Source organism: Nelusetta ayraudi, unplaced genomic scaffold (genome assembly GCF_046127955.1).
Source record: "Nelusetta ayraudi isolate G7.1 ecotype Tasmania unplaced genomic scaffold, CSIRO-AGI_Nayr_v1 ptg000008l, whole genome shotgun sequence".
NCBI lineage: Eukaryota > Metazoa > Chordata > Actinopteri > Tetraodontiformes > Monacanthidae > Nelusetta > Nelusetta ayraudi.
The window spans coordinates 5,919,301-5,946,979 of NW_027466058.1; the positions used below are offsets into that span (position 1 = coordinate 5,919,301).

General features: G+C 48.2%; 2 protein-coding genes and 1 long non-coding RNA gene across 10 annotated transcripts in view; 1 reads left to right on the forward strand and 2 right to left on the reverse strand.

Annotated features, from left to right (window-relative positions):
• Nucleotides 1-1,580: 1,580 nt before the first annotated feature.
• On the reverse strand, nucleotides 1,581-11,497 carry gng4 (G protein subunit gamma 4). The gene is made up of 2 exons (XM_076018972.1): nucleotides 11,363-11,497; nucleotides 1,581-2,293 (listed from the first exon to the last, which is right to left on the reverse strand). The coding sequence occupies exons 1-2, from the start codon at nucleotides 11,459-11,461 to the stop codon at nucleotides 2,165-2,167; spliced, it is 228 nt and encodes a 75-aa protein (XP_075875087.1). The 5' UTR covers nucleotides 11,462-11,497; the 3' UTR covers nucleotides 1,581-2,164.
• A 3,830-nt stretch (nucleotides 11,498-15,327) lies between these two features.
• LOC142883778 (uncharacterized) lies at nucleotides 15,328-15,873 on the forward strand. Its single transcript, XR_012926080.1, has 2 exons — nucleotides 15,328-15,460; nucleotides 15,529-15,873. It is a non-coding gene; the product is annotated as an uncharacterized LOC142883778 (long non-coding RNA).
• A 254-nt stretch (nucleotides 15,874-16,127) lies between these two features.
• The window catches only part of lyst (lysosomal trafficking regulator), a 65,478-nt gene continuing 53,926 nt past the window's right edge, over nucleotides 16,128-27,679 (reverse strand). For all 8 annotated transcript variants that reach the window (XM_076018970.1, XM_076018965.1, XM_076018963.1 and 5 more), the window contains 19 exons: nucleotides 27,232-27,377; nucleotides 27,036-27,132; nucleotides 26,421-26,482; nucleotides 26,191-26,246; nucleotides 25,925-26,077; nucleotides 25,383-25,627; nucleotides 24,955-25,021; nucleotides 24,708-24,864; nucleotides 23,753-23,893; nucleotides 22,931-23,148; nucleotides 22,611-22,838; nucleotides 22,320-22,509; nucleotides 22,096-22,232; nucleotides 20,423-20,521; nucleotides 19,809-19,948; nucleotides 18,388-18,485; nucleotides 18,129-18,285; nucleotides 17,951-18,022; nucleotides 16,128-16,920 (listed from right to left, as the gene is read on the reverse strand). In XM_076018970.1, the coding sequence (XP_075875085.1) occupies nucleotides 16,782-16,920; nucleotides 17,951-18,022; nucleotides 18,129-18,285; nucleotides 18,388-18,485; nucleotides 19,809-19,948; nucleotides 20,423-20,521; nucleotides 22,096-22,232; nucleotides 22,320-22,509; nucleotides 22,611-22,838; nucleotides 22,931-23,148; nucleotides 23,753-23,893; nucleotides 24,708-24,864; nucleotides 24,955-25,021; nucleotides 25,383-25,627; nucleotides 25,925-26,077; nucleotides 26,191-26,246; nucleotides 26,421-26,482; nucleotides 27,036-27,132; nucleotides 27,232-27,377 (2,602 nt within the window). In that variant the 3' untranslated portion in view covers nucleotides 16,128-16,781. The remainder of the gene's footprint in view (nucleotides 16,921-17,950; nucleotides 18,023-18,128; nucleotides 18,286-18,387; nucleotides 18,486-19,808; nucleotides 19,949-20,422; nucleotides 20,522-22,095; nucleotides 22,233-22,319; nucleotides 22,510-22,610; nucleotides 22,839-22,930; nucleotides 23,149-23,752; nucleotides 23,894-24,707; nucleotides 24,865-24,954; nucleotides 25,022-25,382; nucleotides 25,628-25,924; nucleotides 26,078-26,190; nucleotides 26,247-26,420; nucleotides 26,483-27,035; nucleotides 27,133-27,231; nucleotides 27,378-27,679) is intronic.

Here is a 27,679-nt window from a genome sequence, read left to right on the forward strand (position 1 = left end):
GGATTTTACAAAGCCTGCTATTTAAATGCTAGTTGTTTTGTTTTTTTTATCTCTTACCAAAAGAAACGATTACACCATTCATGAATACAGCTGCACATTATCAACACACTCCCGACCCCTAAGTCATGTGCAGTAGTAGCACCCGAAAGTCAAATGAAGAGTCAGTATTTCATGTTATAATAATAAGTTCTCTCTGTTATAGATAGAAATAAATCCATGCAATATTCACCTCTAGCCGCTATGTTTCTCATTTCAGGGTTAAGATTTGGCACCAAACTTAAGATGAGGTCAGTCAGTTAGAGCGCCCCCTGGCTCTGGTGTCAGGGTTTTTTTGTTTTGTTTTTTTTTTTGGACAGGGAATAAAGACATTAACCGTTCCCCAAAAAGCAATTTTGAGTCAAATAGTTTGTTTTGGTTCCAGTCCTGTTAGTTGTATGTCTAGTGCCGTGGCTGTCCAAGTAAGAAGAGGAATTTCCTTTCGATTTCACAGAAACAAAGTTGCAAAAAAGGGATTGTATCATGTAAACCGAGCCTAAAAAATATTCATATATTATTAATAATTGCATGATTTATAAATGTTTTTTTTTTCACTCACCCATCCTAAGTATTATACAAGCTTAGTAGCACTACACGTCATGTAACTTGTCAGTGCTGTGCAACAAATAGTCAATAATACTACCAATATAATAACAATATTAATAACGATCATAACAATTCATTGTAAAAATTAGCAAATGCTATTCAACTACCAGGTAAAGGAAACATTTCCGACGGTGTGCTTTTAATTCCAGAACAAACGGGGGGAAGGGGTGGGGAATGGGGGGGGGGAGGGGAGAGGAGAAAGGCTGTGGGACCGCAGTGCGAACGAAAAAAACAAACAAAAAAAAAACACTGCTCTCGCACAAATTGGCACTGAAACGTACTGTACACACTCTAAAAGACCGGCGGTCCCTGGGAAACAAGAGGAGGCCGCGGCTCGAGAGAAAGGAGCAGAGAAACATGCAGGCCTCCGGTTTGGCATCGATGTCAAAGGCGCTGCCATTCACTCAGGGACAGGCGGAAAAAGAAAGGAAAAGAAACAGGCTCAGGAAACATGCCCGGAAAACAAGAATTCTGAAAAAGAAAAGAGAAGGAGAAGGATTTTCTTGTTTTTGTCTTTGATTTGAATGAAACGCGGTCCGGCGTGCAGAGGAAGAGCGGCCCGGAACGCCCGGAGGGAGGCGGCGGGTTCCTAAATAATTCCTGACTTCAGGAATGTTTGCGCAGCGATAAACCCCCGAGGATCCCGTTCCGCCGCGGACGCATCGTCTCCAGCCGCTCTCCGCCTACGGAGACTTTGTTTAGGTTTGTTTCGTTCAATTGCAGCGTCAACGACGACGGGCAGCCGCCTCCTCCTCCTCCTCTTCCTCCCTTCACTTCTCCTCCTCCTCCTTTTCCTCATTACCGCCGCAATTTGCAACCAAACTGAAATCATTGACGGCACGAGATAAGGCGCTCTAATCGGAATTTGTGCCGCAATAATAAAACAGGCCGGCTAAGGTTTGGCGGCCACGAAGGGGGCGGAACTGTTGGTCGGAGGGGGCCGGCTTTCAGGAAGTGTCGCCGTGTGCGGACGAACCCGTTCCACGAAAGCGAGCCGATTTATTTCTTTGACCCGGGTACCTTGAAGGAAGGAAAAAACCCTGGAAATGTTGGGAAAAGGGGAAAAAAAAAAGAAAAAAGGCTGAAGACATTTCGGGCAAAAGTTCTGTTTCCTGAGGTGTTTAAAGATCTAGCACAATAAAAAGAAGAAGAAGAGGAAGAAGAAGAAGAAGAGGAGCAGGAGGAAGGGTGGGGTGGGGTAGGGAGGTGGGGGGGCGGAACAAAAAAAAAAAAGAAGAATCTCTCATTTCATTACGCACTGAGCAAGGCTGTTCTCTAATAACGAAGCAATAACAGACCTATTGAATTAACAAGACATGACACGCTCACTGGGTTGCCAGTTTGGTGGCCGACTTCGCACCCCACCCGCCGAAAAACCTTCAGCCACCAGGACAGAGCTGAACCGACAACAGAGTGTCCACCGGGGGGGCAAAAACTCAACTCAAGGCCTCTCGGGCCGGTAGCTTCAGGTGTGGTGAAGACGGAGAAGCCAGGCGACTGCCTACGCCCTGAGCGCGGCTCATCAGAGGATGGTGCAGAAGAACTTCTTCTCCCGGAAGGGGTTCTCGGAGGCCGGCAGCGGCATGATGAGCGGGTCCTCGCGTATGTGCGCGTCGCAGAACGCCATCAGGTCTGCGGCAGCTTTGGAGACCTGCAAGGTTGAGAACGAGAGGAGGGTCGGGTTAGCGGCTCCTCACTGTTGAGACTTTCAACTTGTCGCGAAGGCCGCGAGTTTGAAATCTGACAAATTGTTAAAAAGTTGCAATGTAAACAATCAATCGATTATCGATTAATTGTTAATTAAGGACTTAATCGATTAAATTAAATTAGTCGCAATTAATTGAACATTTTTTACTGGGGTAGTTAATATCATTATGACAGTGTAGTGGCAGGAAAGAGCAATTCACCTGTAGATACTGTGATGGTCATAATATACCTAGAACAAGTTCCTTTTAAACAACTTTTTTTGAAAAAAGTTGAAATGTGACCCATTAGAAGGAAAGTCAGGAAATTCATCTTTTAGTTGCGCAGGTGCGACCATGGATATATTACAAGAACTGGATACCAGACTGGTAATATACCAGACATGGCGATTTATTCCGATGGCCACTTGAAGTACTACAGGCAAAAAAAAAACATGCATCCCAAAAAGCTTTTTTTTTTTTTTTTTTACAGTAGACCACAATACAAAAATAAAGGCCTAATAGGAAGCCTCTGACCAGAAACACTGTGGTTTATAGTCAATCTTTCTATTGTTCCTCCTGGCGAAGAAACATCAAGGCTGAAAATCATGAGTCAGGGAACTTTTCTTTCTACTTGTGTCCTCTACATGTCCCCTGTGGCGAGCTGACATGAAAGGCCTCAAATGACCCTCGGTAGGTTGACAGACCTGCCGCTTGCAGTGTTCAAGAGAAGAAAGGATGAGCCTGAGCAGTGTTCAGCAACGGGCATTCAAAAGGAGATGCAGAAGCATCTGAGAGGTGCTGTGCCCATTTAGTTTATTTCCAAGTAGAAGACCACTTACAACAAGTTTGCTTGGTTTAAAAAAAAACTCTACCAGGCAAGCTAGCTAGCTAGCTAGCAGGACAGGCCTTGTGTAGTGAAGCCAGACGAACACAAGTCTGCAGAGCAGAGTAGATAGAAACTATGATCATCAGGTGACCTCGTAACTGTAGATGGTTGAGCATTTTTTTGAACTGCACTCTACTCAAAAAGACACGATGAAGAGCCGAAACAGGGCCCCTTTAAAAGAAATTACATCTGCAGTGAATTATTTTTTCTTTATAAAAGTGGGAAAAAAAATGGTTTAGCCAGTTCATTGCATATATATATATATATATTTTAGATAAAGTAAGTCTGCAAATGCAAGCACAGATGATGCAACCAGCCACAACCAAGCTGACAACACGGCTTAAAAAAGTAAGATTTAACCTTTCGGATACGCTAATGCATTTTTGCCAGGAGCGTTTTGTGAAAAGTCACTTGAGCTTCTGCATCTTTAATTTGCAATTCTATGGCAGCAAATGCAAATGCAAATGCAAAAAAAAATGTTAATGGAGACGGCTCATTCACTTGGTAGTGAAAACTGGGGCAGCGTGAGCGTCACGTGATCAGCGGAAGTCTACAAAGGCACGGGAAGCGATCTCTGAAAGCGGTCGGCACGCCTTGACGCCTGCGAGCATCTGCTGAGGTGAGTCAACCACGGAGGATGGCAGCGGAGCTGAGAGACGCTCTTTTCAGGGACACACCAATACTGCCGTCGAGTACTCCGCTGGTACCGCTATCGCGACACCGATACCAGTTGTCATGTACGTACGTGAAGATTTTGTTACATTTTGTGTCACCCGCCTTGTAGAACAACACACATACATAGGAATGTTGTTCAAATAACAGTGTGGAAATGTGTGGAAAATAACAATAAAATTGAAGGAATAGTAAAAGTAATTAATGTGCAATAGCCTTATAAAGTACTCGGTATCGGTGAGTACTGACATGCAAGTATTTATATTGTACTCCTGTAAAAAAATGGTATCTGTGCACACCTAGTTCTTTTATATATATATAATATACATGTGTGTGTATTTGTGTACACACACTCATATGTGTATACATACATATATGTATATATATATATATATATATATATATATATATATATATATATATATATATATATATATATATATACATATATATATATATATATATATATATATAAATATATTTTATAAATATCATATTAATATATATATATATATATCGCTCCATCAGCGATAGGTTGCTTCACCCTAAATGTGTGAAGGAACCTATCGCAGATCCTTCCTACCTGCTGCTGTAAGACTGTTCAATCAGTAGTGCTCCAAGTAGATCACCGTAACCACTAATCACCAGTGTCATTGTGCAATAGACCTGAAACTGGGTGCTATGACTGTGGGCCGTGTCTCAGGGAAAAGGTAAATCAAGTGTTATATACATATATTTTTTATATACTATACTACAGATTTTATCCGACTCTTGTGCATTTTCTCCGAAAACAGACTTCCACCAGAGTCGGTCAATCAGAAATCAACGCTACAATTAAAACAAAGATGTGTTAGCTCCGCCTTCGGACAGCATGGCGGTGACTGACAGACGCCATGGCAACACCTTCATCAGCTGACAGGGGTAAAGTGGGGGGGGGGGCTAACGACACTCCTCCTGCCTCAGAGGCCAACAGCCATATGGCAGTTCCACAGTCGGACTCCAAACTTGGGAGCACAGTGGGTTCGACTTTGTGCGGCTGAATGCTGGAGGTTCCAGAGGGAGGAGCGGAGAGGCAGCTGCTGCCGAGTGACGGCGGGGTCTCGGGGATCTGCTCGGGGGGTGGGGGGGGGGGGCACCGCCATCTGATCTCCTCCGCCGACACTTGGCCTCGCCCGCTTGCTGCCCTCCAAAGATGCGCTCTCAGCATCATTCTGCTGCTCGCCTGGGCGCCCATGTGAATTTTTAAACCGGGCGGACGATGTTTGAAGGAAAAAAACAACAAAAAAGGGTCTGGGAGCAAAAGGGTCCGGACTCTTCCAGTTCATTTGCCCTAAAGAGGAAATCGAGACGCAGCCGTGACGTGTTTTCAGTCACTCGGTCTGTTCTGCGATCACCAACCTCATCTGCCATAAGCAAAAGCTTCTCACCGGTTGATGTGCTCATCTTGAAAAGAGAGAAGTGATATTTTGAGCGATGGATTAATACATCATGTATTAAAAACGCAACAGCACAGTCTTAACAACAATGAACGTCAGGAGAGCAAAGATGTGCTGACAAGACATTATCATTCATTTGTTTGTTCATTTCTGTGCCATTAGAGAATTAAAAAAGAAAATCTGAACCCTTTTAGATTTTTACCAATTGGAGAACTAAAGCCATAATAATTAAAAAAGTCGACATCAGACTATTTTTTATGGCTGACAGCCTGTTCAGGGAAAACGCGAGAGGGCTCAGAGTTAAGTTGGCAGATTGGAGCTAACAGATGACAAGATATGGGGGATGATACAGGGTCCATTATTTTAGATTAGGATTATGCCGGGGCCAGCTAATCAGCACACAGCATCACTCTTGACAATGTGATTGTCATTGTGTCCTGATTATACAGCATTACTGTCAAACACAAGAAGAATGAGAAGTCACCGATGCGTCTTCTCTTGTTTGCAAAGCACAAGTAACAAAGACGTACTGTTTGATTCGGCTGCTTGGAAAAGAATTGCCTCATTTTGGACTTTAGGCTGCAGTGTAAACATCCAACTAAGTGCTTTTTTTTTTTTTTTAACACCCGGTGCCCATTTTAACACCAAGGAACCAAACTTTAGAGTGCGCGGAGGGTCCGCAGAGCTGCGCAACGGGCGGCACCGCAGCCACGTGTCACTCGGGCCAGACTGAGTGTAATTACACTGGAGCCCCTCGATGGAGGAACGGAGAGTCCGCCTAATTAAGCCCAGATCACATTCCTCCGGCTGATTGAGCAATTAATGAGAGCGTGGCGATCCCTCAATCAGCCGTCTGTCTCCTCCGCTGACGCGCTTCGCCCTCAAACATCCCTCGCTCCTCTTGTTTCCCGGTGGGTACGGCAGCATGTAAAGCCCCGCCGTATATTTAGAACAACGATCCGGCCCATGTGGAGACACTCAGAGAAAAGATATCTGCAGCCACCGAGGATCAAAGGCGCTCAGGGGAGCATAAAGGGGTGGGGGGAGGAGGGTGGGGGGGGTTGCTAATCAAGATTAAAATCAGTCTGAACTACGGTGCTTTGGGCACCGCTGAGGAGGTGCAGCACGACCCTCTTTTGAAGGCTCGCACTGCACTGTTTAACGGCTGTGCTTTCTCTCCGGCACAGCAAAACAACGCGTCGCCACCTCCAGCGCTCGGACCGCACTTGGAAAAGCGTCGCCCCCCCCCCGACGGCCCGACGCACACTGGAAGACCGGCAAAAGGTCCGAGGGGACTTTTAAGAGACGGATGTGAATTCTGGTGTTTCGGATCGGGTCGTGACGAGCGACATTTCAAAGTGGGAAATTAGGAAATTCCTCAGTGACTAAAGAAAGTCGATGGTTGTGAGGCAATCAGAGGGACCGCATTAATAAGTGATAGGCTGATCCTACAATGCAGCGTTTCCGACACTGCATTAAGTCCTCGACGTAACGACTAGCATCTCTTTATTCAGCAGTGCTGGAGTCTGAGCAGTTTACTCTGGTATTTATTTCCAAAACATTACTCATGGGGCAAAAGTACTGCGTGCCTCGTGTTGCTCTGCTGTATTGTCTGAACTGACGGCAGCACAAAGCGCTTGTTAGCTAAACTCCTGCCGAAGCCATTCAGAAGCAGGGCGACATAACGGATGCACAGCTGTTCCATTGCCTTCGGTCAATAAGAGAACCTACTTGAGTTCTAATGAGACTGCTGTCGTTACAGTGCCATCATTACAGTGTCGCCCCTGTGGTCAGCAGTGTAGCTTCCTGTTCCCTGGCCGCAGCTCCCGCCCTCTTCATCCTGCAGCGGTTAGCACGGTCGCCTCACAGCAAGGAGGTTGCAGGTTCGACCCCCGGCCTCGGGCCCCTTTCTGAGCGGAGTTCGCATGTTCTCCACGTGTCTGCGTGGGTTCTCTCCGGGTTCTCCGGCTTCCTCCAACAGTGTAAAAAAACACGCATGTGAGCTGAACTGGAAACTCTAAACTGTCCGTAGGTGTGAACGGGTTGTTTGTCTTTGTTTGTCTCTATGTGGCCCTGCGATGACCCGGCGACTTGTCCAGGGTGTCACCCTGCCTTCGCCCTGTGACAGCCGGGAGAGGCTCCAGCAGAGCCCTGGGAGCCTGAGTGCAGGAAGGAAGCGGGAGTTGAAGATGGAAGGATGGACGGTCCGGTCATATCCCTGCTACAATTTTAACTGGAGCTTCTTCAAGCCGGCTCACTGAGAACTCTGATTGGATTCGCAGGGTAACCGATGGGAGTTTTAACAGTTGAACGGTTCTTCAGCGACGATTTGATCGAGGACATTTAAACACCCAGCGTTTAGCGCCGAGCAAAAATGCCTTCTCCAAATCTCGCAAATCCTTCATCGAAACAAAAACTGTCAGCCATGCGTCGGCAAGAAGCCCGATCGCAAGTCGGGCAGAGCTCTCTTCTCAGCGAGAAGCGGCTCATTGAAAGGACATTTTCCAAACACTGCGATTGACCTCGACCATAAAGGCTAAAACTGGAGAGTCAATATTTAAGCGGCTCCGCGAGGAGGAGCCGCAGCGTCTGCCTTTACAAGGGCCCGCAACCGCGGCAACATGAGGAGAAAGAGAAGAGATTCCCGGGAGAACGCAAGTGCGATTTTTTTCCCACTTGAACAATACACCTCGTCATCGCTTGCGAACGCGGCGTTCGGGCTTTTCAAGCTAACCTGACATGTATGACGAGGTGAACATCAGCAACGAGGTTAAGCTAAAAAAAAAACGAAACGCTGTGGGCGGAAGAGGATCCCTGTGATCGGGCTCAGGCAAAGTGACCCAAATCGGGAGAAAAGCTCACGTCAGAAGCCCTCACGATCACAGAACACCCCCCCCCCCCGTCCAATTTCCTCTACCCCCGGGTCGGTCCCTTACAGTGGGTGCACTTTGGCGGCGTGCGGGGTGAGTACAGTCTGACAGCAGAGGTGGCGTCAGCCGGCAAGGCCCACGCTGCGCCTGTCGCGGGGGGGGGAGCTGCGCCGAAAAGCCAAGCTGAGAGACGTCGTCTCGCGGTTAGCTACAGTTCCCCTACGCTCTTAAATTGCGCTCCCAGTAATGTCACGAGAGAACCAAGTTGAAACTTTATGAGGAAAAACAAATAGCCATGAGGATTTCTGGTGCAGCGGGTTGGAAGGAGAGCAAGAGAGCGGTGAAGGCGGCAGCGCTCCGGGCCAGGCACATAGTAGTAGCATCTCGAGAAAAAAGGCAACCGGGCATCGCAGAGTGGGTCATGTGACGTTCAAGGGCCGGTTCAGAGTTCAGGACACAGGAGCTCATTTCCGAGTGAGCCGCTGTGCTCTTTATCAGCGGAGAGCGTTTCAAAGCGTTCCTTCCAGTCCTTCTAGTTTAGCAGAGTTTGCCGTTGCTAAGCTAGCGCATGTCAACGGTTTCTGCTAGCCTGCCAATAAAAACAAGCGCTAACACTTTCTGTGAAGGTCTATTGTATGATGCATTAAGAGTGCTTTTTTTTAACGCATTGTAATGCTTTTATAGGCATTATAAAACACGCCATTAAATGTTCATAATGATGCATGACAACTTGTGACAGTGATTATAAATGATTATGACACTGAAGTCCTGGATGATATCATACCATATTATGACTAGCATTCATAAAAAATGTTTTAGACGATGACTCTGTGAGTTAACAGCAAAGTGTCAGTGACATGGTTTTATTTGCAGACATAATTCCAGAAGTGCTGGCACTTTACTTCAAGCTCACAGTCATCCTCTGATTCTTTTTTCCCTAACAGGTAGGTATGATATGGTTTACCATCCAGGGGTTCAGTGTCACTTTGCTGTGGAAGTATTAAACATTATGAGTGATGCGCTTATAACACATTATATGCATCACTTATGATCATTTATAAACATTGTCATGAGTTCTCATCAATCGTGATGAACATTTATGACATGTTTTATATTGCCGAATAAAGGCACTCATAATGCATTATTCAATGGGCCCTCATAGAAAGTGTTACCAAACACCTCGATAGTCTCTAGTCTATTTGCTCCTGGTGTGCAGTGGAGTGGGTAACATTGTTTCAATCTGCGTTGACTTCTGCTAGCTTAGCGATGGCCAACTCTGCTAAAATGGAAGGATCAATCGATCATAAATGGCACACTGGCTAACTTGGAAACTATGTCCAAAATTTTGAACGACCTCTTCATGTGAGACCGACTCCCACAGCACCGCAACGGTCGCTTAGCTTGTTGGTCGCAACATCGAATTTGCAGAACATAAAAAGTCTGCTTCCAAACGCACCAGTCGACAGCGTCCTTGCTCTGAACAACTCTGAGGAACGCTGCACAGGGGGCAACAAGTGATTTTTCTAAACACAGAATTCCGCTGCCATGCCGAAGACTTTTTGTTTAGCCTTATTCATCAAGTTACAAAAAAATAAAGTAAAGGCACTCTTTGAGAGTGGCAGAGCCACGCGGGTCTGAGCTAAACTCCTAGCCTCTGAGCGTTTCAGGCCCGACATCTCGCACATCCATCTTGCCGAGCACAGCGCCAGTCCTCGGCGCGGGGCGGAGTGTCGAAAAACATTCTCCGTGTTAAGGAACCAATCAGCTCCCCGTTAGCTGCGTCGATGGCCCGAGGCAAAAGCTGCAGGCGGGCCCTTAAAAAGCAAACAAGACCATAAAAAAACCAAGTGACTGTGAGACTAAAGTAGCCGCTGATGCTAAAGAGATTAGCGTGGATGCCGCAGCCGGGGCCTCTTGATGATTTTTTCCCCCCATTGGAGGAGAACAAAGAACAGAACCGAGGGCTTTTTGCCTGATGTTCTCCCCCCCCCCCCTCCCACTTCCACGAAAGTGACGGACAGACGAGTCGTCCGATCAGATTTCACTTTTGTCGAGCGGCTCTCCCGCGCTATTGGTTATTCACCAGATGGATGTTTTAAATAAATACTACAGCTTCGGGAGCCGTTCCCATCTGGCGTGTCGGGGCGGAAACAGGAGCCCATCTGATTCTATCGCAGTCACGACTGACCCGTCCACGGTGACGCGTGGTCAAACATTGGAGCAATTTTCAAAAACAACACGCACAAAAAATTTAAAATGGATCCCTGTTGACCTGGTGGCGCGGAGCAGAATTACACCCTCGCATCTTTTAGATGTGTGCCCCCCCCCTGCCCCCCCGCCCCCAGCTACAGCATTTGAGTGTGGCCCACAAGTTAAAAAGCAGGAGTGATACCGAACACAGTGAGATGAGATCGTTTACTTTATTATTATTATTGGCTGCAAAAAAAAATACAGGGAGCTCAGGTTTTGTGTTTGTTTAATGGAGGCACCGCCGGCTTTTGTGTTTCTGTCTGAGGGAGGAGGAAGATTTTCCAGAGTTCCGACCTTTTTTTCCTCCGCTCGGCTCTTCGTCTTTGTTAGTATACCAGAATTCTTTTTTTTTTTTTTAACAAATTGGGAGTCGATTACATCTTGACCCCCGAGCATAATTCAGCTCCGAACCCAAGCAGACACATTGAGACAAACACGGAGGGTCCGTCTACCTTTGAACACCCGACCGTGGCGTCCCACTGTTTGCTGTCGGCACGCTGAGCTGAGATAAGGCCACCCGGCCGCCGCCTCTTGCCGTATATTCACCACAACCCAACACAGACAAGAAGCGACAGGCCGCAATCACTCCAGCGAAGCGAGTCGGAGCAAATAGGAGGAATCGCTGACTGCCGACGAAGAGTCCGGTCGACTCTTCGTCGAGCATTTATTCCCACTTTTGCTATCATTGCGTTTGTGCAATCTGAGATCGACGAGATCGCAATAACATCAGAATAGGCGCCTTGTATGTAATCTGTGCACTACACATACATCTTGTCTATAGCTGCGGCCTCAAGCGATGCGATCGCTGTGATTTTTGTTCTCGCCGTTTCAAATTTGAAATCCTCAATCACGACTCAAAATCCATTTCCTGCTATTTAGCGAGAGGCCGCGTCCGTGTTGAGACGGCCCAGAGGCGCTTACCTTTATCCTGTCCATGCACGCCTCCATCTTCAGCTGCTCCACAGCTTTCCTGGCTTGGGAGATGCTGGCCGTGCTGTTGTTGGCTATGCCGTCCTTCATGGTGGCCCCCTGCAACGGCAAAGACAGGGCGGATGGGTTGGGTGAGGGCCCGCGGGCGAGCGGGGCGAGCGGCGAGCGGGCCCATGGAGTCAATGAGCGTCCCATTGAAACGCACTAAGCACTTTCCCCCCCTGGAGCGCTTGTGCGGGAGCGGCCATTCTCCGCCAAAGCCGGCCTTTATGTCTGAAAGGACTCGGTGTTTTCCGGGAGGATGCTCCCTCACACAGCAGCCCAGATCTATGTTATCTGCAGGATAAAAGGGGAGGGGGGGGCGGGGGGACGGTGACCGCCACGAACTCGGGAGAGGAGCCGGCGTGACATCACGAGGGGAATCCATCCACTTTGTGAAACATGAAAGGGGCAAAAGTAGCAAAACAGGCTTTGATCGAGCATCAATGGGGGGAGGAGAAAATGAAAATCAGTTCTAATCATCTTTAAAAACCTTCACAACAACCAACCAACCAACCAAGCGGTGGTGGTGGTGTGTGTGTGGTTGGTTCCGGCCTTTCCTTTTGCAGTAACCACTTCCTGAATCTGTCATTTTCCTCCTACATCCACCCCCCACACCCCACCCCCACACACAACCCCCTCCCTCTTGCAGCCTGGGATCCAGTTGATCCACTCCTGCGTGTCCAGCGGACTGCCCCGGCTGCGTCTCGCGTGCAGCAGACCACTGCGTCGCATGGCCCCTTGACCCCCCCCTCCCCCTTTCCCCCTTCTCCACCTCCACACACACACACACACACCCCTCCTTTCCTTCCCAAACACCCCCACGCACACCCACACACACCCACAGGCCCCAGTTTGATATGGCGAGAAGGTGCTGCTGAGCTGAAGCATCTCCTCACTACAGCTGGATGCTGCTGCTGCTGCTGGTGGCGGTGCTGGTGGCGGTGGCGGTGATTATTTTTTGCATCGAACGTGCTCCCATCCTCCACCACCTCCTCCTCCTCCTCCTTCACCACCCGTCATAAGAGAGCAGATGAGGAGCAATGAGGGGGGCGCGGACCCTGACAGGCTCGCCCAGTGATCCACCCTTGCAGGTCAATTTATAGCATTCTCTTTCCTCCCCCCAAGAGCACACGCGCACACACACACACACACACACACCGGCTCCATCCTCCTCCGGCCGTTACAATCTGCCTCGGCATCCGATGCTAATTGTTGATGCCGGGGCCCGCAAGAAGAAGGCAAAAGGAAAACCGAGACAACCGAGCAGCAGGAGCGCGGACGGGCAACAAACAAACAAACAAACCAAAAAAAAAAACAACAACCGTGCGTGCGTGCGTGCGGGTCTTTGCAAAGGCCTGTTTGGAGCGGAAACGCACGCCATCACCGCAAAGATGCCCCCCTCCCTAGCCCTCCCCTCCCTCTGCTGCTCCCCGCAAGCACCGCACGAGCGACACGACCAACGCGACGGGGCCGTTAATGTTGGCTTACACAGGCGCGAGACCTACCTGGAAAATGTGCTCTGCTGGGGTTTTTCCCAAATTTGGTTGAATTCCGGATTGACTCCACCCAACACACACACAGACACACACACACACACACACACACAGACACACACACACGCACGCACGCACGCGAGCGCACACACGCACACACACACGCACGCACGCCAAAAAAAAAAAAAAAAAAAAAAAAGGGAGCGAGGATCTGTCAAATATCAAAAGGATGAGAGGAAATCCCAGCCTGGTGTCGCCCGCTAATCACAATAATTTGAAAACAAAAACAAAAAAAACAAAAAACAAAAAAAAAACACCAATCCCGTCGCGGTTCACTTTGGCCTCAGCGGAGCTGGAGTCGTGAGTGTATAATATTCCGCGTAGGAAGAGATGATGAGCTCCGGAGCGGCGGCGAGGCTGTCGGCGTGCACCGCGGCAGGACTTGGGAGAGATGTTACGCACGCAGCGGTGGGGGAAACCTCGGTGTGACGATGGGATGCGGGCAGCGAGCGGAGGCAGGAAGGGAGGCAGGAAGGCAGGGAGGCAGGGAGGAAGGACGGAAGAGCAGGGAAGCGACTCGATCGGCGAGCCGGGGAGATGCGAGTGTAGCGGCGACGGAGCGTGTTGTCCAACCGTAACGAGCGGCCCCTGAACGCACCGACGCAGCCGCTCTTTGTTAAATTAGCGGCAGCTGATGTATTTTTTTTTCTCCCCCCCCACCCACCTCCCTTTCGTCCCTCTCTCTCGTTGTTGGGTTTTATTGCTGCAGGAGGCACCTGAGATCTGCAGGATTCCCCAATTCAGGTTTTTTTTTTTTTTTTTACATCAGCTTTGACATCACCGGGTTCCCCTTCCCCATAGTAACAGATGGGCCTCATCCCCCAACATCCACCGCCGCTTAGAAACAAACAATTCCACGTATGGATGGTTACATCTTATTTTTGTCCTTAAGATTTTCAGATTTTTAATATTAATATAACAGTATTTTATTCATTTGGGACTACAGTATTTCATATAAATGTATATAATCCCTCAAAAAGTGCTTCCTCTCCAGATAAAAACAAACAAACATATAACCCTATGTTTGAAGCCTTCCACAAAAATTTCCCAGGATGTTGTCGTACCTTTCATGTGTTTGGAATCTGTCAGAAATAAGGCAAATAAGAGTCGGCCACACAGGATGAACACAACACCTGGTAGGGGCTGTTGTCACCGACGTCCCCTTTGTGACATCACAATGGGCAGACTTCCAATGACTTTTTGTTTCTTTCAACCCGCACGTTCTGTATCGAGCAAAAGAGGGAAATAAACAATTCCAACAGGGTTTATTGACAGGCTCGAGCAGGTATGGGCAAACTACGGCCCGGGGGCCATATGAGGCCCGTTAAGCTTTTCAATCCGGCCTGCCGAACTTGAAGAAATTATATTAATATTATGCATGTACTTAAATAGCTGGATTTCATCCATTTTTCCAGTGTCTTAAGAGTCATTTAAATAAAGAGCTAAATACCCTGGGGCTTCGAAGACACATTTTGCTTTGCTTGGTTTCATTTTCAATTGACATTAAAGCACATATTTTCTACATCTCCCATGATATATTTTTCTTCTCCTATGAGGTGGGTCACCAAAACACTCCATCCATCTGCTGCTGCTGCTCCAGCCCCTCTGTCAAATTTACAACCCATTGTGGCCCATTGGTCAAAACCTTTGCTCACCCCTGGTTTAGAGACACGTTCATGTCAAATATTGGTGAAGTGAATTTTGCATAGCGCGCAACATTTAACTTTGTACCATTTAAAAAAACAAATAGACAAAAATACAAGATGCAATAATATTTCTTCAAATATTTATATTTATATATATATATATATATTTATATATTTATAATATAGTCATCACTTCTCCATACAATCACACGCTCACATATGTACAAACCGGAAAAAAAAAGAAACACTGAAGATGAACTCCCAAAATATCAGTAGATGATGCAACAATCCGCAGCTCAGGTCAGCAAATGACCCACATTCACGACAAAAACCTTAAATTATGCATAGCTTAAGTTATCAATGGAAAAATGTCTCCTTCTGCAGTACAAAACAATTGCGCTTTTCGACATTTTTCTTGAAAAAAAAAAAAAAAAAATTACAGACAAAAGAGAGAAGAGGGGCATTCGCACAATCTCACACCCGGGTTTCTCAAGAGTATAAAGATAGTTTTGTGGTTCTCGTCGACTTTATAAATTACAAGGGTAGAGGAAGGGGCGATTGAACACATGCAGGCATGACACTCAGTAAACATACACGGTAACCTCTCGTGTTTTACACAGGCCGCTCAGGTGCTGGAGCACAGCGAAGGTCCCGGGCAAGGAAATAAAACTCCAGGCGACGCAGAAGGAATGATGTCACAAAATGAGAGGAAAATAAAAAGGAAAAAGCAAAAAGAAAAACATTATTCCCTTTCAGGTAAAGAATTCCGCCGTGACAAGACGGCTCGCTGCAGTCGCCGCAAAAGAATGAATGAGGAAATGAATGAAGGAAAAAACCCTCCCAAGCGTGTGTGTGTGTAAAAAATAATCATTTGCTCCCACGTGAAATACGGCTACAAAGAAAAAAAAAAAAAAAGGGGGCGTCTCAGGTATTGCTCTCCGGGTTGGTTTTTTATTAGCGGAATTAAAGCTCAGTTCCCGTTTGAGACGACCACCCGCACGTGCAAGTTGAACTGGACTAAGTGCAGCGGGTGAAGGGGGGGAATGTGAGAAGCGGGGGTGGGGTGGGGTGGGTTGGGGTCGGTGTAGTGATCAAGACGAAGGAATGAATCGCAAACCAGTGCAACAAAAACAAAAACAAAGAAAACCCCCCTCGAAAACTCCTCTTACTTTACGCTGCCCCACGGCGCCGCCCTGGCTGTGTAACTGCGCCTGTGCATCCTCCCGCCTTCTGGCAAATTAACTGCAAAAGTGACTAAACTCCTCTAATAAAACACCTTACTGCATCCCAGTGAAAAGGAGAAAGAAGAGAGTGAACAGAGGATCCTTCCGTTTTCTAATAAATAATCCAACATCAGGGGGCCTGGCAGGAGGCAGGACAGAGGGGGGTGGGGGGGCTCAGCAGACTTGAGCGGAGAGGACAGGCCCAGCAGAGGGGCCGGCAGAGACGTCTCCCGCTGACGGGGCGCCGCCAGAGGCTTCCTCCCCCGCACCCTCCTCCCTTCCCCCACCCATCTACTCCCCCTCCCCCTACCCCTCCCCCCAGCGAGGAGCAACGTCAGCAGGAAACGGCTCCGGCTGCAGCCTGTCAAGACGTGCCCCGTCACGGGAGACGCGGGCGTGGCCCACGAAGGGTCTAAAGCGGTTTGGTTGATGACAGCAGCAGCGAGGGGAAAAGAAGGTGAGGCGGGGCGACGGTGAAAAAAAAACAACCCCTCCCAAATAAAAAAGAAAAAAAAGAAAAAAAAAAAAAAAGAAAAAGAAAAAACCTACAGGATCAGCAAGAAACAAAAGAGAACGACTCGACAAAAAAAAACAACGCGCGCTCCGAAATGTACTTTTGTATAAAGTGTCTGTTGCAGCCTCGGCCGAATGCTCGTGCCGCCCTCCCCCCTCCCCCTTCCCCCAAACATTCCACTCTGTTTTATATATATATGTACACGTAATACTATCTGCAGTTGGTCTGGATGCCGGGAGTGGCAGCGCTTCCTCAGCTTGGGGACGATGGCTTCAGTTAAAAGTCAGGGAGGTCATGCTGACAGGTGCTCCTCGGAGAGAGAGGGGGGAGAGGGGGCGGGGAGGGGGGGGGCTCCTCCTACTGGGAGGGAGACAGGGAGGGAGGCGGACAGTTTGTAAACATCACAACGCGCGTCGGTGCGCGGGCGGGGTTTCAGCCTGCGGCGTAGCTGCTCAGGAAGGAGTAGAACATGGGCAGCTTCATGCGCTGCTGGTCCCGCCGGCACCACGCCATCACCGTGCCCTCGCTGTTGGCCGTGTAGAGGTGGTGGCCGTCGCACGAGTACGTCAGGCTGGGAGGGAGAGAGAGAGAGAGAGGGAGAGAGGAGGATGCTGAGGATACATCAGATCAAGATCTGTTGACTTGGGTCTTTTCCTCCTCTAAGGTTCTGTGGACTTGGCGGGTTTTACGGGTGCACTGTGTACGATGCGTGCATGCCTATTAGGGCGGTCACGCATTAATCGTGATTAGTTAAATATAATCCATAACGTGTCAGGAAGCCACTCAAAGAAACACTAGAAAACCCGGTCAATTTTCAAAATAAAAGCAATTGTCAAAATAAAACACCGCAATTGACAAATGCGATCATATTTGTGTACGTTGTATTTGTGAGTATCTAAACAGAGTGATAGAGAGATGAAAACAAACAAACAAACAAACAAACATGTACATGAAAGAGAGCAACAGAGTGGGCTGGCCACTAGGCGGGGGGGCGGGGTTTTGGGTGTCTAAACACACAAACAAAGAGGGAAAGAGCGAGAGCGAGGCGGAGAGGAGTTGTTGTCGAGTCAAGATGTGAAATTGATCGTGATGAAAAAAAAAAAAGAAGCTCTGAATGGGAGTAAACAACAGCTGAGCAGAAGCGCTTGTCGACCCTCGCCGAGAAATGTGCGTCTGGTGTGTGGTGTGAACAGGAGGGCTGCGGCTCGCGCACAATTTTCGTGGGCGCGCTGCTTTGCAGCGCTTTCGCGTCCACGTTCATTGCACTAACCCGTAGTCGGCCCCTCGGGCCGATTTCTGGTAAGAAAAACTTTATTTTATGGGGTTAAAACTGCCTTGAAATGCGAAATTACAGAATGTTACACAAAATGCGATTAATCGCAATTAACTATGAAGATTCTGCGATTAATCGCGAATAAAAAATTAATCGTTTGACAGCCCTAATGTTTATATGTTTGTGTCATTTTTTTATTTTTATGTGAAACCCCAGGAAGATTAGCGTGGAAGCTGAGGGGGGGGGGGATCTGAATAAAAGATAAATATAAATATAATAAAGATCAAAATAACCAACTGAAAGCTTGAATGCGGTTTGCGAGAGATACCTGATGATGGGTTTGCTCGACTTGGAGAAGGTGATCTCCCTCACTGGTTTCAAATCCCATGTGCTCCACAACCTGGATGATCAATAGCAAGGGAAGGGGGACAAACAAACAAAATGTGTGAATGGAGTGTGGTCAGTCAAAGTGCTGGGAGGTCAAAGATTTTGGAGGCCACGCTCACCTGACCACGCCGTTCTCCAGGCCTCCGGCGATCACGTTGACCGACACGCCCTCCGGCTGGTTGGAGAAGGCCACCGAGCAGATGATCTCCCGGCAGTGCACGTGGCCGATCAGGTCGCCGTTCACCGTCCACAGCCGCAGGTCGCTGCCTCCGCCCACTGGGACGCACAGGGACAAATCGTCAGTCGCATCCAGGAGCAAATCGGTCATTTGAAAAAAAAAAAAAAAAAAAGATTTTGGGGAACAGAGTGAGGCGTCACCAGAGTCGCAGACAGTGGCGATGTCTCCCGTGGTCTCGCTGGCCGACACTGCCGTCACGGGGCTTTTGTGGCCTGTGAGACTCTGCACGTAGCAAAGCCTGAAGAGACGGAGCAGGAGGTCAAAACATCACAAAAACAAGATCATAAACAATCAAATGTATCCATCTGTTATACAGGAAGCAGTTCGAAAGGTGAGGTGATACTCGGGAGGTGATTGCGCGAACTGTCCGCCCATCAATTTAAAGCCGACCAATCAAGATCAGATCCCGCTGCTGCAATTAAATGCATCGTGTCTCCATTTCAGATGGTGTTTCCAGTTCTTTTTACAGTGAAGACATAATGAATTTAGTATTCCAGTCCTAACATTACATGTTAAGGGCCGCCCTGTGTCTCTTCAATGTTAAGATGTCGTCCAGCTCTGATTTCACCTGAACTGCTACACATCCCTGCTGATCTCTCTACTGGCGGATGTTGTATACAAGTCAGCGTAGCGTCCTTCTTCAACTCCTTCTTGTGCAGCTTTATAGGCACTTTCATTGTACACAAACATTCCAAGCCTTGTGATGATGATTAGCAAATTGATATTAGCCAAGCCAGTGTCAAGGGAAGACAAGGTATGAGGAGAAGAAGAAGTGCTGCATGCACAAAGCTACCTGCACCTGCACAGCATTGTAAATTATAATTATTCTTCAACCATAAACCAGACAGTTTTTGGCATCTTAGCAAAGTGTGAACTTCGTTAGTGTTCTGCCAATGCCACTGCACATCAACACCCCGATTGGATGGAATGTTCATTGACAATGGCTTTGGCCAGACAGAATCATCAGAACCTTTTCTTTTCTTTCTCCCTAGCTTGCCAGTGAACTACGGTGGCTTGCGCATACAAACCTGGATACCCTGTCCACCTTCTTCTTCGTTGGTTTATTTAAGGACGCGAGCGTTCACACTGAATGTGAAATGCGTTGTCAGGTGGGCTTGATTGTAAAGGCTTTTCTATGTGCAGGAAAACCAAATAGCTTTTATTGTACTGCGAGTATACACTTTTATTAATGTATTTATGGGCAGTATATTCAGCTTTTGCCAATATAAAAATCATATATCAAGCCAAATTTTAACCACTGGGCCTTCAAGTGACAGAATAACAAACAAAACAGCCAAGACCTTTATAGAATTTGTTGTGTGTTTGGTTAAATTAGACCAATGGAATGATCCCTTGGCATTTGGCTCCCTGTCCCCACACCTATCTTCTGTGACGTGGCTCTACAGAACACCGTCTTCCTGCTGTTGTCACGACCTAAGCTCTCTTAGACCGCCCCCCCTCTATCTGAAAACAAAGCTGATCCATCGCCGAATCCGTGGAAAATTAAAAGTGGCGGCGGTGGCGGCTGCTGGATTGAGGAGGAGGGCGTGGCTCCACCCACCTGTTGAGGTCCCACAGGATGCAGGTGCCGTCCTTGCTGACGCTGATGAGGACGCTGTAGGGCTTGCACACAAACAGGCTGGTGACTTCCCCCGTGTGGCCGTACAGGTGGACCTGAGCTTCCACCTCCATCTCGGAGGGCTGTTGTTTACACAAACACAGAGGGGCCATTCGTCAAAAAGACCAAAGACGGAAAATTTGCATGCGAGTCAAATACAAATACAGCTAAAAATAATCAATAGTGCAACGGGAGAGAGGGAAGGGGGATGGTGGGGCGAGTGGCGCTAAAGCTAAAGCCCCCTCCAGAGATGGAGGAGCGAGCAGAAAAGCTCGATGCCTATTGGTTGGGTGAGGGGGGGGCGGGGGGGGTGAGAGCGTGAAAGCCTCTCTGATGACTGAAGTCCCTGAACCTCTAATCCCACTTGTGGTGCTCGCTGGAAAATGTGTTTCAAGGGCAACTGTGATGTGACTAATAAAGCTCCGCTTTTGAGCGCGAAGCAAAGTCGACGACAAGAGGGGGGGTGGGTGGGGTGGAGGAGGTAAACTGGAGGTGGGCGGCTGGATTGGGTGTCAGCGGTGGAGGTTAGAGGAGGGGACGTCGCCATGGATACCGACCGTGGTGTTGGTGAAGCGGTTGCTGTAGGCGGTGATGACTCCACACTTGCTGCCCGTGAAGAGCTGGCAGCCGTCGGGGACCCAGGCGCAGCTGGTCACCTGGAGGAGAGGTGGGGGGAGGGGACAGTCAACGAGGAGACCTAGCAGCTGATTGGTGTGTGTGTGTGTGTGTGTGTGTGTGTGTGTGTGTGTGTGTGTGTGTGTGTGTGAGGAGGAGGATGGGAAGGTTATTCTCGAGATCTTCGGGGCCCAAATTCCAATTCATTGTATGGATTTTTTCTTTGTCTGGTTACAATAGTGTTAGTTTTTTTTTTTTTTTTAACAGTTGGTCCAATCTAAAATTGATTTTTTTTTTTTTTTGTTTGTCTTTCAAAAGGTGAGATTTGTCTGCATCAAACATAAGCAAGCAAATGCAATGAAAAAAACAACAACATAACAAAACTTTTTGCCCTCATGCCAGCTTAAACTTTGCTTCTTCTTGAATCAGCCTGCATGTACATGTAATTTATTGTCATTATCAGAAAAAGGAACATTAGAAGCATTTCTGGTGGTTCTAATGTTCTGTGTTTATATTTTAAGGTGAAATGGTGATTTCAATTGTCAAAATATCAAGGGTAGAATTTTAGATCAGAGAGTTGAATGAACCTCAACAACCTGGAACATATATTGATATTTTTTTTATCTTTTGATTTGTTTATTTTGTCCTTTTCTAATCCTGGTCTTAAATTGAGCTTTTACTATTTTTCATACTTTGTTGTTCAATTGTTTTGAGTATTTTATTGTTATTTATTGTTGTATTCGTGTGTATTTGTGCAAGATTATGCCTTTTATTTTTTTAACTATCCAGCACTTTTTTCGTCTGAGGTCGTGTTAAAAGTGCTCTATAAAACTTTGACTCGACTTGACATGAAGAGCTGTTATATACGGGAATGTCCTTACAGTGCCAATGGCAACAACTAAGATGTTCATCTTTGCCTCGACCAACCGAGGAATCAGACAGAAATTTGATTTGCACTTTGTTTCACTGAAATGTCTTAGTCCCAGAATGACTAATTGGTGTGATTGTGTTGTTGATTTTGAGATTAGGAAGAAGTGGCCCGAAAAACATTCATGTGGAGAGAGAAATGTTGATGACGTGTCGCGATAGTTGATACTCCCTCTTGAATATCAACTATAGCACAGACAGCTTGCAACAGCAGGAAACATCTGAGCCATCTGCTCGGAAGACAGAAACACTGGCAGATATCACACACAGTGGTGGAAAAAAAGTTTTTAGACACGTCATGATTGTGATGGATTGTATTGCGCTAAGAATCAGTCTTAAGTCTCCAAGTGCAGTTTTTTTTTTTTTTTTAGCATAGTAAATGTATCTGCAAGATGCCGTCCCTCATAACATATCCAAGAGTGCAAGAACGACAGGGATGTTATTATCAATAAAGAACAGTCTATTTGTATGTGGGCCTCTGATGGCGCTAAACCTTTGTAAAAATTCTCTGGCCAATATTTAATGATTGAGTAAAATTGTAACGCCGTCCGAAAACTTTCTTCCACCCACTGTATAGATTCACATATGAAGTCCTGATTCCAATCGGGCAACATCTGAATCCTAATCGGTGCCACGAGCAAAAGCAAAGTGGAAGTGGGCCACTGGAAGCAGGTGGTGTGAATCCTACCTGGTGGAGCTGGGAACACTGGATGAAGTTGATTGGCGGCTCGCTCTGCTTGCTCTTCAGCCTCAGGATGTTGTCGGCGTAGCCCCAGCTCAGGATGGCCGACCACTGGATGTCGGTGCTGTGCATGCTGCGGACGCCTGCGGAGCCCGGAGGAGAGCAGCGTTAATGGAATCGGCAGGGGAACTAAAGCCTGGAAGTGAAGGAGGGCGAGAGAGGGTCCCTACCCTGCTCCTTGCTGTAAATCATCATGAGGCAGAACTTGTGGGACAGCCCGCAGATGGCTCGCGTGGGTAGAGCCAGGAGGGAGCCGAACCGCTCGCCGTGCGGCTGGCTGAAGCAAACCACCGGGTCCGGGGTGCAGGGCGAGCCCACGTACTCGCCCCACTTGAGGCCTTTGATCCACGGCAGCGGGCTCTGCGGGGAAGAGGAGGAAGACGAGGAGGGAATTTCCCTGAGTGAGATGCGGATGGCTTCGCTAGTGGGCGGTGTGGTGAGTTGTGGACTCGGACACTCACCGGGCAAACTATTTCCTTGACTTGCTCCCGACTCTCCCTGAAGGCCAGCACCAAGAGGCCCATGGCGGCGGGCAGCTCGCCCTCCATCAGGACTTTGGGTCCGGCCCGGCTGATGTGGGAGCCGTTGAAGAGCTGCCGGGGCGTCTGTCCGTACGTCTTGATCATGGTCTCCAGGGCGCGGCGCTGCACCGGGTCCTCCACGGCCGACACGTCCATGCCAAAGTACGTCTGAGGAGAAAAGAAATCGATCAATAAAATGACGAAGAAATTTAGCTGGAAATATTTCCAAGTGGATTTCGGGAGGAGGGACAGCCGCTCACAGCCGGGTGGAAGACGTTGATGGCCTGGACGGCGGCTTTGCCCTTCTGCTTGAGGCCGAACACCAGGTCGATCCACTGGCACAGCGTCTGGGACACCTGGTCCGACTCCAGCGCCTGGCGGTGGATGAGGATGAAGAGCCGCGGGTCGTTCCGGGCCCACGGCGGCAAGTTCACGTGGTTCACCCGCTCGCCGTTCTGCCGGACGCCGAAATCGAAACCTGTGGACGCGGCGACGACGACATTGTTTCAGTGAGGAGAGGCTACGTTGCACATGTGATGCAGTAGATGTCCGACTCTCTGAGACTTCAAGCGAACCTCTTTATGAAAAGGTGGAGCAGTGACATTAGCGTGCAATTCAATCTGATATATATATATATATATATATATAATTTAACCTTTTTTTTTTCTTTTTTTTGCCTTATATAAGTCGTGGGTGCTTCTTTTCTGGTTCTAATTACTAATGTCCGTTCTTTTCATTTTTAACAGAATATTAGAGATTATTTTGCACTAAATAGGTCATCGCACCATCTACTGCTTACTTGCACAACCACCATTGCACCTTCCTATTGGCAATATGTCAAAGAATACCTCTGGCTTAATGCTTCCACATGCTCTGCAGCCCTTACAGTGTTACAGAGATACGTGTACATGACATTTATGTGTGAATAAAGTATCTATCCATCTATCTATGTACCGGTCATTAAAAAGAACCGTTTTTGAAAATCTGATCTGATCTGATGAACATGGTTCTGTATGTATGGTTACATGCGTCACTGAAATGAGCAACCAGGAGGAGGACGAGGTCGCGGTGGTCGTGACTACCTTCTCTGTTGACCAGGAACTCCGGGAGGTAGAAGAACTCCGGGATGAGCTCCTTCACGTCGGTCATGGACTCGTAGGAGGACAGGCGCCACGTGGTGTTCATGGAGTGAAACGTTCGGTCCGGGATATCAAAGCTCTGGTCTGATTGAGGCCAAAGACAATTTAATTACAAATGCAGCGCGCTGATTGAAAAGGTCCCCTTTCATGACCTCCGACTTCGCGCTCGCTGCATACATTTATGACCACATGAAAAGACGCCTCGCAGGATCAGAGGATGGAGAGGGGGAAAGAGAGAGAGAGAGAGAGAGGGAGAGAGGGAAGGAGACTGAATGATAAAAAAATAAAACGCAGGACGTGATGGAAGAGAGGCGCAGGCAGCGCAAGTGTGATCAGAGGGCAGGCGGGAGGGAGGAAGAAACCTTTCATGGCCGACGCCAGAGTGACGCAACGCGGCAACACGCTGCTCAGTTACATCCGAGCAAGTTGCAGCGAGTCGCCGCCGCCGCTGCTAAAAGCCTCCGCAGCCACTGAGATTAATGAAATGCAGACAGGTGGCACTCGGTGCTGCTAAAAGCTTGTGGAAGACGCATGATAATTACCTGTGGCTAAAAAGCTCTGGACTGCTGCTGGGTTTGCATTTAGTGCTCTTTGGAACTTTAAAACAAGCGCTGGCTCAAACACCCAAGTCAATTTTATTGAGTTTGTCAAGCTCATACATATTTATGTATGTATATGTACGTATATATGTTCTTAATGGCTGCCAGTGGGACTTAGTTTAATTGAAATGACTAGACCCCCAAAAAATTCTTGCATGCAAAAAGATTTTTTTTTTTATCGTCATCATTTATATATAGTTCAACTCTGGTGAATGTAGTTTTATCAGACAGACTGTACGTCCATCGCTGCTGCAAGTGGATTCAGAACGCGGCCCGGTCACATTTCCTCCGTCACTCACCTTGGTATGCGAGGAACATCTTGGTGAAAGGAGGCATCCGGACCAGGAAGTGCAGCACGGTGCCGCTGTTGGAGTAGTGCGAGCCGTAGTGGTAAGGCTGCACGGGGGGCATGGGGTCGTCCTCACGTATGCCCTTCCTGTACTCCTCCTCCAGGTACTGCGGGGGAGCGAGAGAACAACAAAGCCACGGTGACCCCGGCTCCCGCCTCAACGTCCTCTGCGGCAAAGGGTTGAAACGAGCCCTTACCTTGTAATTAGCCACGTAGCGGTCCTCTTTCTCCTTGGACTGCACGGCGATGGGCTTGCTCAAATTCCTGCTCGGCGACAGAAGCGAGGGCAGACGCGCTTAATGAGCCAAGTTCAGAGACGAATGAGCGGAGGCAATTCTTCCAATTATAAACGGGCGCTCAGTCAGTCAGTGTGTCCCTTCCCGCTACCTAATTTGTCATCCAGTTTATCAATAAATTAACACAGGAATATGTAAATGAACTGCAGCAGCCTTGATTAAGAGCTACAGTGTGGAACCGCTCCGGCACAAACAAGAGGAGGAGCCAGCGCGGCTCGCTTTAAAATGAGCGTTTGATGCATAAACGAGAAAAGGCGTCCATTGATAAGCACCGCCACACATTTAAAACAGGCCCTCATACCACTTTGGCCCGCCGCGGACCGACCCACCTGTAGATGTTGGGGTCCTGCAGGTCGAGCGTCTCGCTGGTGTAGTCGCGCAGGATGAACGGGAACACCGGGTACTGCATGAGGTCGTTGAAGGAGCGGCCGGCGTGCTTGTTGAGGTGCGTGAGGTACTCGAAGTTGGAGATCTGGCCCGAGCTCCACAGCTGGGTGAGCGCCGTGATGTTGCCGTGCTCCAGCAGGTTGGGCAGGTCCGAGGTCAGGATGTTGTGGTAGACGTCGTCGCGGAACTTGTGGGGGTGGGGGGTAGAACGCAGGAGTTTTTTTTTTCTGTGTACATGTTTTTTGTTTTTCTCCTTTTCCGGTGCAGGAATTGAAGAGGACTTGCTAAGTTTTCTTGATGTTCCTTTGAGCCTGCTGTCTGATCCGCATAGCATCAATCAATCTGAATGACGTTCAGTTTAACTCGTGGTAAAAACCAACAGGTTCTGAGATGTTTCAATGAGGAAGGAGGAAGTCGGAACTCCAGTTTTCTCATTAGAAAACTGGAGTTCCGACTAAAACTAAAACTTTCTGTTTTGTCTTACCTTGGTGGTGTCGAAGGCCAGCAACAGGGTCCGGCCGTTGGTGAGAAAAATCTCCACGGCGTTGTCTCGGAGCTGCCACCAGCGCTTGTGCACCTCCTTGATCTCCTCGTAGGTCCAGGAGAAGGAAGGCGCCTCCGTCTCCCCGTGAAGGCTCTGCCCCCACCCCCCCAAAAAAAACACATAGAAAAAAAAAAAAAAACGGTTAAAGCAACTTAAAGCAACGTCATCCTCGTGACAAAGACAAACAGCGGTCCTTCCAGCCTTACCTGGTTGTCATGGACATCGGCGGCGTTGTCCTCCACAAAGTACATCCCAGACTTTCCTGCGAGACGACGCGCAGCAGAGTCAGATTTCAAGCGAGGAAACGCAAAAGAAAAAAAAAAGAAAAAAAAAAAGCTAACAGACTTGTCAGCTCGAGCACTTTGCTCCGATATTCCTCCTGACTGGCTGACTGTACAATACATGCGGCGGCTGACAGAAAAGGATGGGGTTTTACCCAGAAGGAGCTCCCCCGCTGTCTCCCTGGAGGGGGCGACGCTGACGCATCGCCGGGTGAACCTGCGGACGGAAAAAGACTCGTGAGTCACAGCCTGAACGAAGCAGAGATCCTCCCTTCAGTTCAGAGCGCGGCGGCAGTGCCTTCCACTGATCTCCCTGGCGCCGAAGAGGGACCACGTGGACACACACACACACACACACACACACACACACACACACACACACACACACACACACACACACACACACACACACACACACACACACACACACACACACACACACAAACTGACTGCGGACAGCCAGAGTCTTTCACACTAGATGATCACATAGAAAAACAAACAGGAATGTAGCTTGTAAGGAATGTACAGAGCACGACAAGGTGCATTCATACCTTTTTGGTTTATTCCAAAATCAAAATGCAATGGTTTTAACCATTAAAAAAAAAAAGCTGTGCACGACAAGCAATCCACTTTTTCACCTTGCAAAAAAACTCCATCTATGTCTTATCTGGCTAAGTTTTACTTCCAAGTTTCAACCACTTCACTCCTCCACTCTGTGGAATTAAAGGCTGACAGGCAGACGCTGGGACAGAGGGGTTGGGCAAATATACCTGATGGGCTCGCTGGTGGCTTTGTCCTTGACCGTGGAGGAGAAGGAGGAGTGAGTCTTGTCCTCAAACAGGAAGGACAGCGCCGTCTTCGTCGTGTCTGGAGTGAAACATTAAGACAGATTAAGGCGACTTGGATTTTCTTTGCCGGCTCGACCCGAATGCGACCTCGTGGCCAAAGGGGAGGCGGTTCTGTCACCTTCACACTTGCGCCTGTCCTTCAGCAGGTACTTGTTGGGTATCGTGAGGTAGCATCTCTGGATTCTCCGTCGCTCGCGATTGGGTCCCTCGGTTGGGTCCAGCTGCCAGGACGTCGGGTAGGAAGTCTGGTCGTACCACACCGCGCTACAACGGACAGTTACCCATTTGTTGTTAGCTTACACCAACAGGGAAATGACAACAGAGAAATTACACGGCAGACTGTGAAAAGACACCAGAATGGAAACTTAGGTCAAACTTTTATGCCAACACTGAAACAAACTAATAAATCGACCGCGTCAAGAGAAGCAGGAAATCCTTAGAAATAATTTGGAGATCTATTAATATTGTCTTTGGTTAAAACTAAAACACCAGCAAAAAACAACTAAATTGCTAAATATACTTGAGGATGCTACAAACATTAGCTTGTTGGCATTTTCACTTTAATA

Coding starts and splice junctions, on each gene's coding strand:
- gng4 (XM_076018972.1), bottom strand. CDS start 11,461: ATGAAGGACGGCATAGCCAACAACAGCACGGCCAGCATCTCCCAAGCC. Junction 2,294..11,362: donor CGTGCATGGACAGGATAAAG/GTAAGCGCCTCT, acceptor TCAACCTTGCAG/GTCTCCAAAGCTGCCGCAGA.